The sequence below is a fragment of the Pongo pygmaeus genome, chromosome 11, assembly GCF_028885625.2.
Source record: "Pongo pygmaeus isolate AG05252 chromosome 11, NHGRI_mPonPyg2-v2.0_pri, whole genome shotgun sequence".
Lineage (NCBI taxonomy): Eukaryota > Metazoa > Chordata > Mammalia > Primates > Hominidae > Pongo > Pongo pygmaeus.
In genome coordinates this window covers 64,703,402-64,718,236 of record NC_072384.2, presented here as the reverse complement: position 1 = coordinate 64,718,236, position 14,835 = coordinate 64,703,402, and the positions used below count along the sequence as shown (strand labels likewise).

At 36.6% G+C, this 14,835-nt stretch overlaps 1 protein-coding gene across 8 annotated transcripts in view; it reads left to right on the top strand.

Moving 5' to 3' along the window:
* Window positions 1-14,835, top strand: part of SCN3A (sodium voltage-gated channel alpha subunit 3) — a 115,230-nt gene that overhangs the window by 35,274 nt on the left and 65,121 nt on the right. For 4 of the 8 annotated variants that reach the window (XM_063647593.1, XM_063647596.1, XM_063647594.1 and 1 more), the window contains exons 5-11: window positions 230-319; window positions 4,553-4,681; window positions 5,364-5,455; window positions 6,231-6,503; window positions 6,689-6,752; window positions 13,152-13,293; window positions 14,359-14,565. In XM_063647593.1, coding sequence (XP_063503663.1) covers window positions 230-319; window positions 4,553-4,681; window positions 5,364-5,455; window positions 6,231-6,503; window positions 6,689-6,752; window positions 13,152-13,293; window positions 14,359-14,565 — 997 coding nt within the window. Of the gene's footprint in view, window positions 1-229; window positions 320-4,552; window positions 4,682-5,179; window positions 5,272-5,363; window positions 5,456-6,230; window positions 6,504-6,688; window positions 6,753-13,151; window positions 13,294-14,358; window positions 14,566-14,835 lie in introns of all 8 variants that reach the window. The other 4 variants (XM_063647597.1, XM_054478434.1, XM_063647595.1 and 1 more) reach the window with 3 other exon arrangements.

Below are 14,835 nucleotides of genomic sequence, written 5' to 3'. Positions count from 1 at the left end.
GATCATTTTTCTATTAAATTCAGTTTTGTGAGTATATGGTATAAAATGAAAAAAAGAGTGCACCACGGCCATATCACAGGCTTTGAAGTTTCTTATTATTTTATCATTGTTTTAAAACAAATAATATTAATTTCACAGTTTTTGCATCGATAAACTTTTTTGTGTGTTTTGGGTCATTTATAAATGGCCATGGTAAACTACTAACATTTATTCCTTAACTATAATCTACTTTATTCAGCATGCTTATCATGTGCACTATTTTGACCAACTGTGTATTTATGACCTTGAGCAACCCTCCTGACTGGACGAAGAATGTAGAGTAAGTAGGAATAACTTCTGGGAATGAGAAATGCACACTCAAATTCTCTAGCAATCTCCTTGTGGGTATAGTCTGACTTATGGTTTCCACTTCTGTCTAAGAAAAATTATTTTCATAATATGAAAGAAGATAAGGGAAGTTCTTTGGGGGAGCTATTCTTCTATGAGGTAAGTATTTTTCCAACAAAATCATGACAATATCTGTTAAAGAGAGGTTATAAATTAGTATACACTTTCTGGTAAACTAAACCAATCATCTAGCCTAAAATTAGGTCTCAATCATGGTTAATCATTTGAGATAAAATACAGTGATCAGTTGAGTAATTTGATGAATTAAATTATTTTATTCTAGTATATAGTTATTGTTATATTCGAATAGAATAGATTTAGGTTTTTAGCTCTAAATTAAGTAGATGTCTTAATTAAACATCTAAGATGTCTAAGTTATATTTAGATATGTAAGTTTTTTATATACAACATGTGTGCTGAAACAGCTTAGATGTGTTCTGTAAAGAAATAAAATGTCTTCCATAAAACTGTGTTCATAAAATAACAGGGCTTAGGGGAAACATGATTGGGGGAGACTAAAACTTATGGAACTTTGTAACTAGAATACAACATAGAAACAATAATAATCCCAATAAAAAGACGCTTGCCCAGTTGATTCTTTTCTAATGTTTGTACCTAAAATCATAGCCATTGAGTTCTTTGTGGCCTCAGATCCCGGGCCTCATCCCTTCTCCCTTGAAATGGAGACTGGGGATATTTGTATGATTTCATCAAAATAAAATGCTTAATGCTTCATTCTGTATTTTAATACATGGAGAAAGGTCTAAGCACATTAGTTGTTCGGGATGTTAACCAGGCCCTTGTTGCACTAAAAGAAAACACTTCTGTGGATGTTGTGTATTAGTATCAAGATCTTCTTCTTATTATTATTGCAACGGATTTTCCATTTAAGTGTGAGAAAAAATGCCCTTCATTGTTTCAAAACATCAATATGCTGGGGAAAATTGTGCATGAACTAACACAATTTCTGCATCGTAACAACATTATTTCATTTTCTTATTTTTCAGTCACATATGAGGTTATTTGCATCAAAGAAACATAGTTTTTAGTGAAACAAAGTTGTTAGATTATATAGGCTATTTATATATAGTATAATATAATAATTAGGTATCTGACTGGTTAAGTAAAAAACGCAGTATGCTCTTTTTATTGTTATATTTTTAAAAGTAATGTACAATTGGAGATAAGATAGTGTAACAAATACTGCCACTTTTAGGTCTGTTTTTATAGATTTCTCTGAGGATTTACTGTACCACTCTAAGCCATTATTTGTCAGTTATTTAGCATGTTATGTTAAAAAAATAGTAGCTTGAAAATGCTGCCTAGAAATTATTGTAATAGAGAATCCAGCTCCCATATTGAGGAAAGCCATTTAACTTAGAACTCTCATTTACTATACATGATTTTGGAGTTAACAAAATGGACACTCCTATGTAAGACTATTCTGTATGTGGTTTTCCCAGCAGAAATTATTGAAGCATTTAAACATGTATCAATTTCATTTATTTGTATAACATTATTAAAAGATAGTTAAAGAAGGCAGTTGGAGTTTGTGACCAGCCTGGCCAACATGGTGAAACCCCATCTCTACTAAAAATACAAACAATGAGCCAGGTGTGGTGGCAAGCACCTGTAGTCCCAGCTACTCAGCAGGCTGAGACAGGAGAATTGCTTGAACCCAGGAGGTGGAGGATGCAGTGAGCCAAGATCGCACCACTGCACTCCAGCCTGGACGACAGAGGGAGACTCTGTTTCAAAAAAAAAAAAAAAAGGCAATTGAATATATAGGCCTGTCTTTCTAAAGAAGCAGTAATAACTTAGAGATGATTATACCCATTGTGAAGGCAGTCTTAGCTTTAGAAAGTTTTTGATTTGCATCATTCAGCTGGAAAACTTTGCTCAGGTTTTCTGATCAATTATCTTCAGTAGCTTGAAAGCAAGCCAGCAGGAAAAACAGCAAAGTAGTAGTGGTTACTACCCCAAACCCTGGGTTCAGTGAAACAGAAGATAACTTAGTTCTGAGATGAAAACTGAAGTCACCGATATTTGAAACAGTCCCTGTACAAAGATGTGGCATACACAAAAAGACTTAAGAACCATATTATATAGTGAGGGGAGTATTATATAAGGCAAGACACTTCTATAGACTGCATTTTATTTAATTTTATTTATACTGCATTTTATTTAAACCAATATATCTAAAATATGAAAATTCAACAATTACGATTAGCCAAATTTCAAGGTTTTAAAACACCAAAGTTACAGGAACATCATAGACAGAATTGACGGCTTGATTACAAGCCTAGTGTGGGCATAGCCAAGAGAGATAAAGGTCCCCCGACTCCACTTACCTGCCCAACCTAGTTACTAATAACCATTTTTGAATACCTATTCTGTGTAGAGCTCTGTCTCAGTAGGCTCTAGGACTCTCTTCCATGGACAGCCATGAACACTTCCCATACATTCCAAATGTACCCACATATTTTCTTAATTTCCCCAAATCAAGAACAAAAGTAGGGACTTTAATCTTATTCCTAGTAACTCTGTAGATAACACAGAATTGCCTCAGAGGGGCACTAACCACTAATGTAATAAACAGAACTTACATGTGTGGTGTTTCTAGGCCTTTAAAAGGCCAGCTATCTCTACAAACAGAAATATCGTGGTGATTATGTGTGTCACACAACAATCCAAACTACAACACAGTAAACATAAGCTTGGTGTTGTAAAATATATCTCTTCCTAATAGTCAGCTACTTCATAATAAGTAAAGATAGGAATTATTACTTATGAGATCAATTGAATTGTTGGGGGAGAAAAGGAAGGGAATGTACTTAAGAAAACTAGACTTGAAGATATCTGCATAAATTATCCTTGATGTCTTTGTTCCCTCATATGAAAGAAACTTGTGCAGAAAACATTTCAAAAATAATGATCCTAACATTTTTCATATATAAATACTGGTAGGCTGGAAAATCTAATCAATTTAATATGAGTAAATGAAATCTTTGTGGCTTGGGTGAAGTGCTCTGAAAAATAAACTTAAATTGTGCTTTTAAAGAACACAATGTTGAAAAACAAGTACTCTCAACTATTTTGGGAAAGAAAACGAAAACAGCAATAACTTATATTGTCAAGACTCAAAGAAAAGAGGGCTAGAAATACATGACATTAAACAGCAAATAGAAAAGTCTTCCACCATTTTGGAGGCTGAAAATTGAATTTAAGCAAGGTTCGAATGATTTATTCCAATTGCATAGAGATAATAGCTGATGCAAGGTTAGGTTTAAGAATTTTGTTTATCCGTGTATTTTGGTATTTGCGCAAACACACACATATAAAATACTAGTGAACTGGAACATTTCATGTGATAATATATATACACACACATACATATATCTATACAGCACACTCATGCACACACACACACACACATACACTCGGTGGGAGGGAGGAGAGCAGGGAGAGAGAAAGAAGAGAGAGAAATGGGGGGCAGTTTATAACTCTACATGATTCTTAAAATTTTTTTAAAAAGAAGTATATTTTCTATGGTAGACATGTAAACTAGCCCTCAAAATGAGTCTACTCATTAAGAAATTTGAATAAAATATTGTATTATTTAAGTAAATGAATCCAAGCTATGTTGCCTCTAAAGTTGTACTGTCCGATGAGGAAGCCACTAGCCACATATGGCTATGGAACCTTGAAATTTGGCTAATATTAATTGTTGAATTTTCATATTTTAGATATATTGGTTTAAATAAAATGCAGTATAAAAAATAAGTTGAGTTGCTTCTTCTCATCTTTTCACTTGCTACTAGGAATTTGAAAATTACATTTGTGGCTTACATTACATTTCTATCAGATACTGCTGCACTAGAAGGTCAAAGTCGATGATTATCCATAAGATACATGAAACTACTATTCTAAAACCCAAATAGTTAAACGAGATTAGATTCCTAGAGAATATATTTTCTCTTAAGTTTAACTCTTTACTCAGGCTTCTAAAACTAATTAAATGAATAGATTATTTGGTAAATAGAAGTAAGGAATAATGTTTTAATGAATTGAAAAACCACAAAAGGATAGGATTTGCGATGATTGAAAACATTTATTTTAACAGTTCAAGCAAAATTGTTAATTTTGGCTTGGATGTTTTTCCTAGGTACACATTCACTGGAATCTATACCTTTGAGTCACTTATAAAAATCTTGGCAAGAGGGTTTTGCTTAGAAGATTTTACCTTTCTTCGTGATCCATGGAACTGGCTGGATTTCAGTGTCATTGTGATGGCGTGAGTAATTTTGAAAATTTGATAAGCGCAAAGGAATGAAAATAGTCATAGTACAAACAAGGTCTTTGTGTCATATATTAAATGTAGAGCTTTCTTGTTAGTCAAGTTAACTATATGGATTGTGTATTTTAAGAATACATATTAGAATACATATTGCAATGTAAATATATCCAGTAAATGATCAATAAATGGGATTATCTTCATGTCATATAGCCTTTCTCTTCATCAAAATGAAGTGATTCATTGACTACAATTTAATAGCAACAACTGTACTTGGATTAGTTTTGCAAACAAATGTGTTCATATTAGTGAAAATTACATTGAAATAAAGCAGCACAATTTTGTTTCTTAAAAGCAACCTTTAGCATATGGCAGCCTGAGGTCTATAGCAATTCCATTTGTTAAACTCACAGGGCTCTGTGTGCCAAACTCAGCATTAAGTCCTTATTTAGTATAAACTTTGCCAAAACTATCAGTAACTCTGATTTAATTCTGCAGGTATGTAACAGAATTTGTAAGCCTAGGCAATGTTTCAGCCCTTCGAACTTTCAGAGTCTTGAGAGCTCTGAAAACTATTTCTGTAATTCCAGGTAAGAAGAAACTGGTGTAAGGTAGTAGGCCCCTTATATCTCCAACTTTTCTTGTGTGTTATTGTGTTTGTGTGTGAACTCCCCTATTACAGATATGTGACAGAGTTTGTGGACCTGGGCAATGTCTCAGCATTGAGAACATTCAGAGTTCTCCGAGCATTGAAAACAATTTCAGTCATTCCAGGTGAGAGCTAGGTTAAACACCGAGGCTGACTTTAATTATTGAGTTTGAAATCAATTTATATGACTTATAGCATTAGCCGTGTTGCTTATTACAGTTCATCCTGTTCAATAATGCCAAATGATGTTTCAGTGTCGGTTTAGCTCCTAAAATTTTATAAACTACATGCGTATTTATAAAGTCAGCCTTTGAGTTTAACAGAAAATTGCATGAGACATCTTCAAGAAATGCTAATTTTGACCTCTTGTGCTCTCTGTCTTTTTCACTACCATGGCTTTACTAACTGATTTGGATTTTACCATTCACTGCAGATGTAGTTCAAAAATGGATCTCCTTTTACAAAGGAGAAAATATTATTGTTGAAGAGCATGCATATGGCATGAGACTTACATTATCTTAAAATTCTTTTCTCCTCTAAATTACTACTGCTTGGAGGCTAGAGTAAAGAATGGATTGGTGGAAAATAGCTGCATGAAACACAAAATCCGAAATGAAAAATAACTCCAAGTTTTTTTGTATGTTTGTTCAGCATGTAAAACCACACAAACAAAACTTCCTGACTAGATATTTAAACCTTCATATTGAATTTCCAGCAAGCACACTGTTCATGTATACAATCTGCTGTTCATCTATTTCCCAAATCATCAGGCTATCCATACAGCTTTGGTGTCTAAATAGTCAAGCAATCATTTATGGGGGAAAGAGAATGTGTGTGACTATTAAGAAATCATGGTTTCTGGCACTCTTCCTCAGGTAACCTATAGTTCTCTCTCTGCAGGTTTAAAGACCATTGTGGGGGCCCTGATCCAGTCGGTGAAGAAGCTTTCTGACGTGATGATCCTGACTGTGTTCTGTCTGAGCGTGTTTGCTCTCATTGGGCTGCAGCTGTTCATGGGCAATCTGAGGAATAAATGTTTGCAGTGGCCCCCAAGCGATTCTGCTTTTGAAACCAACACCACGTCCTACTTTAATGGCACAATGGATTCAAATGGGACATTTGTTAATGTAACAATGAGCACATTTAACTGGAAGGATTACATTGGAGATGACAGTAAGAAGTATTACCACATTATGTTAACCTTAGTGTTGCTGAATGAATTTTCAACTATAAATAGTTGAGACTGTGGGTGTACAGCCACCTTTGTAAATAACTGAAATAGTCAAACTCTGACTTATTACTAATACTAATGTGAATAGGATTAATATGAAATAAAATGGTTTTTTTTGTATTAACAGGTCACTTTTATGTTTTGGATGGGCAAAAAGACCCTTTACTCTGTGGAAATGGCTCAGATGCAGGGTAAGAAACATAATATATTTTTTAAGACATAGAACTCTTTGCGGAAAAAAAAAAAGTAGGTAGGAAAACATCTACATGGTTATATGTGTAGCCTTACCATGTATGCAATGAAGAGTGGTGCTGCTCCCCTAGGAAGTGCCTTGTCTGCCTTACTGGATTGCCACTGGTCCTAAACTCACAGCCATTAAAAATCATCCCTTTATGAAGACCTTTCCCCAAAATTTCACAGTTAAGATGTTCTTAAATTGATGCTCCAATGTGTGAAGGCCCAGAGTCTGTCTTTGTTGTACATCCATCAGAGCTATTAGGAAACACAGGAACACAAGATGGGCCCCTTTTTATTGGTGTACATGTGTATCAACGGGATGAGTTTTGTTGTGACTGGAAAAGATCCAGACTAAAATGTGGTCTTCAGGGTGGAAGCACACTTGGGGAAGTGCTTTGAAATATTTAAGTATTCTTGAAAGAGCATGAATTTCTGTATACAAAGAAGCCAAGGGTGCATGTGTGCCAAAGGCATGTCCAAGTTTCAGTTGACATAATGAATAGTTCTTTTAGGCCACATGCTACAATAAAAGATGCCATAATATCTTAGTCATGCTGTTATTCTCTAACCCTTAAATATTTTCCTAAGAGTATTGTAAGTTAATTTTAAATCAAAATAGGGAATTTTTTTATGAGCCGAGAGATAGCAACAGTAAGTGACTCTTAGGACATGGAACTTAAATATATTTTGAGTCATCCTTTAAAAAGGGAAACTGGTGTAGCCATAAAAATCTAAGAGAGTTAATGAAAATGTATACTAGTCATATAAATAGAGCTTTGGGGAATTTTTTTTCCTGACAGTTTTCCTAGCCTTATTATGAATGTAGGGGGTAAGAGCATAGGTTCTAGAGTTCATGTATACCTGGGTTCAAATCCTAACTTCACCATTTGTAAGCTCTTTGACTTGGAAATGTGTCCTAAGCTCTCTGTACGTTAGTTTACTCATCGTTAAAATGGAGAGAGTAATATTCTATCCCTTTAATAGTTGCGATGATTAATGATTTAATACACATAAAGTATTTGAACTATCACATGGACAATTGTAAGAATTTATTGTATGTACCAGCCTAAGCAACAAAGCAAGACCCTACCTCTACAAAAAAAAAAAAAAAAAAAAGAAAAAAGAAAGAAAGAAAAAAAGAAAAGAAGAAGAAAAAAAGAAAAACCTGGCCAGGCATTGTGATGCACACGTGTAGTCCTAACTTCTCAGGGGGCTAAAGTAGGAGGATTGCTTGAGCCTAGGAATTCCAAGCCACAGTGAGCTATGATCATGCCACTGCACTCCAGCCTAGGCGATAAGCTGTCTCTGAAAAACGGCTGGGAGCGGTGGCTCACACCTGTAATCCCAGCACTTTGGGAGGCAGAGGCAGGGGGATTACTTGAGGCCAGGAGATCTAGACCAGCCTGGCCAACATGGCGAAACCCTGTCTCTACTACAAAATACAAAAATTAGCTGGGTGTGGTGGGGCACACCTGTAATCTCAGGTACTCTGGAGGCTGAGGCACAATAATCTCTTAAACGTGAAAGATGGAGGTAGCAGTGAGCTGAGATGGCACCACTACACTCCAGCCTGGATGACAAAGCGAGACCCTGTCTCAAAAAAAATTTTTTTAATAAATAAAAAAAAAAAACACATTCTCTAAAAAAAAGAAAAGAATTTATTGCCTATTAACTATTATTTATTATGATGATGATTAACATAAAAGCCCAAATAAAATTTTGGATAAATTTGGTTAATATGTACTTTATTCCTATTAAACCATAATAATCTATTCCCTTTAATGAATTCCTATTATGGCTTAAGTAATTTACATCAGCAGTCCCCAGCCTTTTTGGCACCAGGGACTGTTTTGTGGAAGACAATTTTTCCACTGACCAAGGGTGGTGGTGGGAAATAATTTCAGCATGATTCAAGCACGTTACATTTATTGTGCACTTTATTTCTATTATTAGTATACTGTAATATATAATGAAATAATTGTACAACTCACCATAATGTAGAATCAGTGGGAGCCTGATCTCAAATGATTCACCTGCCTTGGCCTCCCAAAGTGCTGGGGATTACAGGCATGAGCCACTGTGCCTGGCCATTGGTGGTGATGAGGTGTTGTTTTTTTTTTTTTTTTTTTGAGATGGAGTCTTGCTCTGTTGCCCAGGCTGGAGGGCAGTGGCACGATCTCGGCTCACTGCGAGTTCCGCCTCCCGGGTTCAAGCTATTCTCCTGCCTCAGCCTCCCGAGTAGCTGGGACCACAGGCGCCCACCACCACACCCGGCAAATTTTTTGTATTCTTAGTAGAGACCAGGTTTCACCATGTTAGCCAGGATGGTCTCGATCTCCTGACCTCGTGATCCACCTGCCTCGGCCTCCCAAAGTGCTGGGATTACAGGAGTGAGCCAGGTGATGAGTTTTAAATACAAAACCATTTTGTATTTAAGTGGCACATTCCATTAAAGAAATAAATGATTTGTATTTTATTAAAATTAAAAGGCAGTGTTTTACAAAGATACTCTTAAGAGAATGAAAAGACAAACCAGCAACTGGAAGACAATGTTTGCAAAGCATATATCTGACTAAAAAAAAAAAAAAACGACTGGGGCCAGGTGCAGTAGCTCATTCCTGTAATCCAGCACTTTGGGAAGCTGAGAGGGGAAGATCATTTGAGCCCAAGAGTTTGAGACTGGCCTGGGCAGCATAGGGAGACGCTGTTTCTACAAAAAATAAAAATAAAAAATTAGCCAGGCATGGTGTAGTGTACCTGTGGTACCAGCTACTCAGGAGGCTGAGGCAGAAGGATTACTTGAGCCTGGGAGGTCAAGGCTGCAGTGAGCCATGATCAGACCACTGCACTATAGCCTGGGCAACAGAATTATACCCTGTCTCAAAATAAAACAACAAACCAGCGTCCAGAATATCTAAAGAACTCTTAAAACTCAACAGTAAGAAAACAAATGACCCAATTTAAAACTGGCAAAAGACCTGAACAGATACCCCACACGAGTATATAGTACAGGTGGCTATTAAGGAGGTAAAAAGGCACTCAACATTATTTCTTGTGAGGGAATTGCAAACTAAAACAACAAGGAGTTACCACTGTACATCTGTTAGAATGACTGAAAAATGTATCTGGCAATACCAACTTCTGATGAGGATGCAGAATAACAGGAACTCTTGCTTATTGCTGGTGGGAATGCAAAACTAGACAACCGCCTTGGAAGACAGTTTGGCAGTTTCTTACAAAATAAACATAGTCTTACCATATGATCCAACAACTGCACTTCTAGGTATTTAGCTGATCAATTTGAAAACTTATGTCATCACAAAAAACCTGCATGTGAATATTTATAGCAGCTGTATTCATAATGACCCCAAACCAAACTGGGAGTAACCAAGATGCCCTTCAATGGCCCCAAACTGGAAGCAACCAAGATGTCCTTCAATAGTTGTATAGATAAATAAATTGTTATGCCCATACAATAAAATATTATTTAGTGATTAAAAAGAAATGAGCTATCAAGATACAAACAGATATTAATGAATATTAAATGCATATTTCTAAGTGAGAAAAAGCCAACCTCAAAAAGCTGCATACTGTATGATTTCAATTACTTGACATTCTAGAAAACACAAAACAATAGAGATGATAAGAAAATAGTGTTTGCCAGGGGTTCATGGTGAGGGATTATCTAGGGAAAGCAAAGGGGATTTTTTTTTAGGGTGAGAACCTGTTCTCTAAGATTCTATAATGGTGAATATGAAACTTAATGCATTTGTTAAAACTCATAGACTTTTATAACACAAAAAGTGAATCTTAATATACACAAATTAAAAAAAAAATCTTTTGTGAGGTTTGGGGATCCCATGAAGAAATGGAATATGTGACAAAAATATGTAAATGTATTGCAAAATATGAAACAACCTCACCGTAGATGGTGGGGTAATAACATGCTAACCTAAGTAACTTTGGAAATGAGTGGAGTCTGTAAGACTAAAGGTAAAAGGAACAATACCCTAGTTGATAAAGTTGTTTCCAATGGTAGTGTAGATTAACAATCCTGAAACCACTGTCCATGTGTACCAGTACTGAGTAATTATAAACATGTATATCTCCTTGTTCTGTCAGCTGAGAGGGCCTAGAAGCAATGACACCCCAGTAGCAACAAACACAGCTAGCACTCAGATCTTGGTTTCTAATACCATTTTCCAATAAAAAGAACTAGGGCTCCTTGGAGAAATGGTTGATTCTAGGACTGGGGCAGAAATTATAAAAGATGAGCCTGGAGCATCTGATAGTGCCTAAAGGTAAGAAAGTTTAAAAAAAAAAAAAAAATGCAACCCACAACCATGGGATATGTCAAACTGTTAACAGGTGTCAACTGAAAGAGCTTCCAATGGCCAAAGATGAAGCCATTTGAACAAGAAAATCAATGAAATATCATTGAATTGTAATCCAAAATATAAGATGAATATCCATGACTACATGTTAATTGAAATGATCGAATAATAAATAAAATATGAATAATGGACAAATATCGTGTGCAGAATAATTTCAAATAATTTTTGTATATATTTAAGATCATAACTGCAGGTTCCTTAAATGTGGTCTGTACACAGTGACTTTATTTCAAACAGTACATATGGAAAAGGAAGAAAAGGGAGTAAATTTACAGTAGAGAAACCTAACAAACACTACCTCAAGACAGGTGGTGAAAGTTAACATCAACAGTGATAAGTCATACTGAGTGATAAGTATGTACCCTTGGCATGATGTGATGTGATGACAGTGACATTTTACCTCTGTAGTCTTCCACCCAAAAATCCATAACCTAAATATAATCATGAGACAAACATTAGACAAATCCCAATTGAAGGGCATTCTACAAAATATCTGACTAGTAATCCTCAAAACTGTTGTGGTCATCAAAAACAAGGGAAGTCTGAGAGATTGTCACAGCCAAGAGGAGCCTAAAAAGACATAACTACTAAATGCGATGTGTATCCTGAATGGGATCCTGGAACAAAAAAAGGACATTAAGAAAAAAACTGAGGGCTGAGCACGGTGGCTCTCGCCTGTAATCCCAGCACTTTGGGAGGCTGAGGCAGGTGGATCACGAGGTCAGGAGATTGAGACCATCCTGGCTAACACTGTGAAACCCCGTCTCTACTAAAAATACAAAAAATTAGCTGGGCGTGGTGGCGGGCGCCTATAGTCCCAGCTATTTGGGAGGCTGAGGCAGGAGAATGGTGTGAACCCGGAAGGCGGAGCTTGCAGTGAGCCGAGATTGCGCCACTGCACTACAGCTTGGGCGACAGAACGAGATTACATCTCAAAAAAAAAAAAAAAAAAAAAAAGAAGAAGAAAAAGAAAAAAAACTGAGGAAATCTGAATAAAATAGTAACTTCGGTAATAATAATGTATTAAGGCTGGGTGTGGTGGCTCGTACCTGTAATCCCAGTACTTCAGGAGGCCAAGGCGGGAGATTGCTTGAGCCCAGAAGTTTGAGACCAGCCTGGGCAGAGTAGCAAGATCCTATCTCAATTAAATAATAACAATGTATCAATATTGAAAATGGCATGGAATGTATGAAGCCTGTACTATCTTCATACTTTTTCTGTAAATAAAAAATTGTTATAAATATTAACTTTATTTTAGAAAATTCTACAAAACCAGCTAATGAAATGGTTAATTGATTCCCCACTCTTTGTCTGTTTTCTGGCTTTTAATTTTTTTTTTTGTTTGTTTTTTGAGGCGGAGTCTCGCTCTGTCGCCCAGGCTGGAGCGCAATGGCGCAATCTTGGCTCACTGCAAGCTCCACCTCCCGGGTTCACGCCATTCTCCTGACTCAGCCTCCGGAGTAGCTGGAACTACAGGCGCCCACCACCACGTCCAGCTAATTTTTTTTTTTTGTATTTTTAGTAGAGATGGGGTTTCACTGTGTTAGCCAGGATGGTCTCGATCTCCTGACCTCGTGATCCGCCCGCCTGGGCCTCCCAAAGTGCTGGGATTACAGGCGTGAGCCACTGCACCCGGCCTTAATTTTAAACTATTGATTCTTGCCACTTTGTAAAGAGTAGAAATATGGTAATATCAGAGCCAAAAGTGTGTGGTTGCTAGCTTTCTGCCATTCTAAATGTCCGTAAATATTTATTTGCATCTAAATTTTCTATTGGTCTTCCTAGTGAATTTCGTCTGATAAGTTTCACGGTGGGCAATCACCTAAAGTGTTCTGGAAATGAAAGCAAGATAATTCGTCACAGATAGCAGCTTTGGGTTTTGAAAATTCCTATAAGTCAAATCAATTGAAATTGCTGTAATTTCTATACTGACCCTACCTCCATTTCTCTCTCTTATAGCCAGTGTCCAGAAGGATACATCTGTGTGAAGGCTGGTCGAAACCCTAACTATGGCTACACAAGCTTTGACACCTTTAGCTGGGCTTTCCTGTCTCTATTTCGACTCATGACTCAAGACTACTGGGAAAATCTTTACCAGTTGGTAAGGTCCAAATGAGCATGCATAACATTTATTTTTATAGACATATATGAAATGAAAAGCATAGGCTGGGTGTGGTGGCTCATGCCTGTAATCCTAGCACTTTGGGAGGCAGAGGCGGATGGATCACTTGAGTCCAGGAATTCGAGACCAGCCTGAACAACATGGCAAAACCCCATCTCTACCAAAATACAAAAATTAGCCCGGCATGGTGGCGCCCATCTGTAGCCCTAAGTACAAGGGAGTCTGAGGTGGGAGGATCACCCAAGCCCAGGAGGTGGAGGTTGCAGTGAGTCTAGATCATATCGTTGCACTCCAGCCTAGATGACAGAGTAAGACCCCTTCTCAAAAACAGAAAGGGAAAGGGAAAGGGAAAGAAAGGGAAGGGAAAGGACCTGCTTATAACACTCTGGAACACAGAGGAAGGTCCAACATAAAGCAAGTGTGCCAGGAATCCTAATTGCTCACTGAGTCAGTACCTATATATGTACACTGAGGACTTTTTTATGTGAAAGGCATTCTGCTAGGAACTTGGAGATGCAAATAATGTTCATGGCTCTTAGAAGTTGATAATCCAGTTGTAGGTATATAAACAGCACGTTAAAAGATTTTAAAAATCGATGTTGATGTGAAAATTTCAAATTAAAGCTCTAGCTATTAACTGAGACTAGAAGAGGAGGGGAGAAAAGTCATCTATAGATGGTATGGAGAATAGACTGCAATGCAAATGGAATCCCACTGAAAGGATTTAAAGCTTCAGTGCTCTTACTTGTCATATTATTGCTCTGCATATGAACTCTAATAAAAACATTATAGTGGGGCTCACATATATATCCACTATATATGAGTTTAAAATGTGTTTATATCAAACGAGACTGCAGTCAAGCCTCAAATAATCTGATTCTTAATTTTGTGTGTTGAGCATATCAATACCAAAAAATTCTTGGTGAAAATAAACTGGATACTAAAAAGCTAATTAGTCTACTGACTATCTAACTGTGGTAATCAGATATTTATTTGGGGGCATTATGCTAAAATACTGATGGAACTATCCCCCATTTCCCCTAGACATTACGTGCTGCTGGGAAAACATACATGATATTTTTTGTCCTGGTCATTTTCTTGGGCTCATTTTATTTGGTGAATTTGATCCTGGCTGTGGTGGCCATGGCCTACGAGGAGCAGAATCAGGCCACCTTGGAAGAAGCAGAACAAAAAGAGGCCGAATTTCAGCAGATGCTCGAACAGCTTAAAAAGCAACAGGAAGAAGCTCAGGTACTGAGTGATGAAAGCAAAAAAATAAATATCATTATTATTATTAGTTTCTAAGTAGAAATAGTGTTATACTATAGAGGGTAGATTGGAACTGTCTTTTCATTTTACATATAGGCATTGTCATTAGAAAAAGAAAAGTATTCAAATATGAACTTGTTTCTGAAGTTAGAGTCGAATAAACTTTTTAGACACTGCATATAAAGAAATCAGCTAGTGGATAGAAAATACATTAGGGATAAGGTTTACTATGGAATTGTCTCATGGAACCTA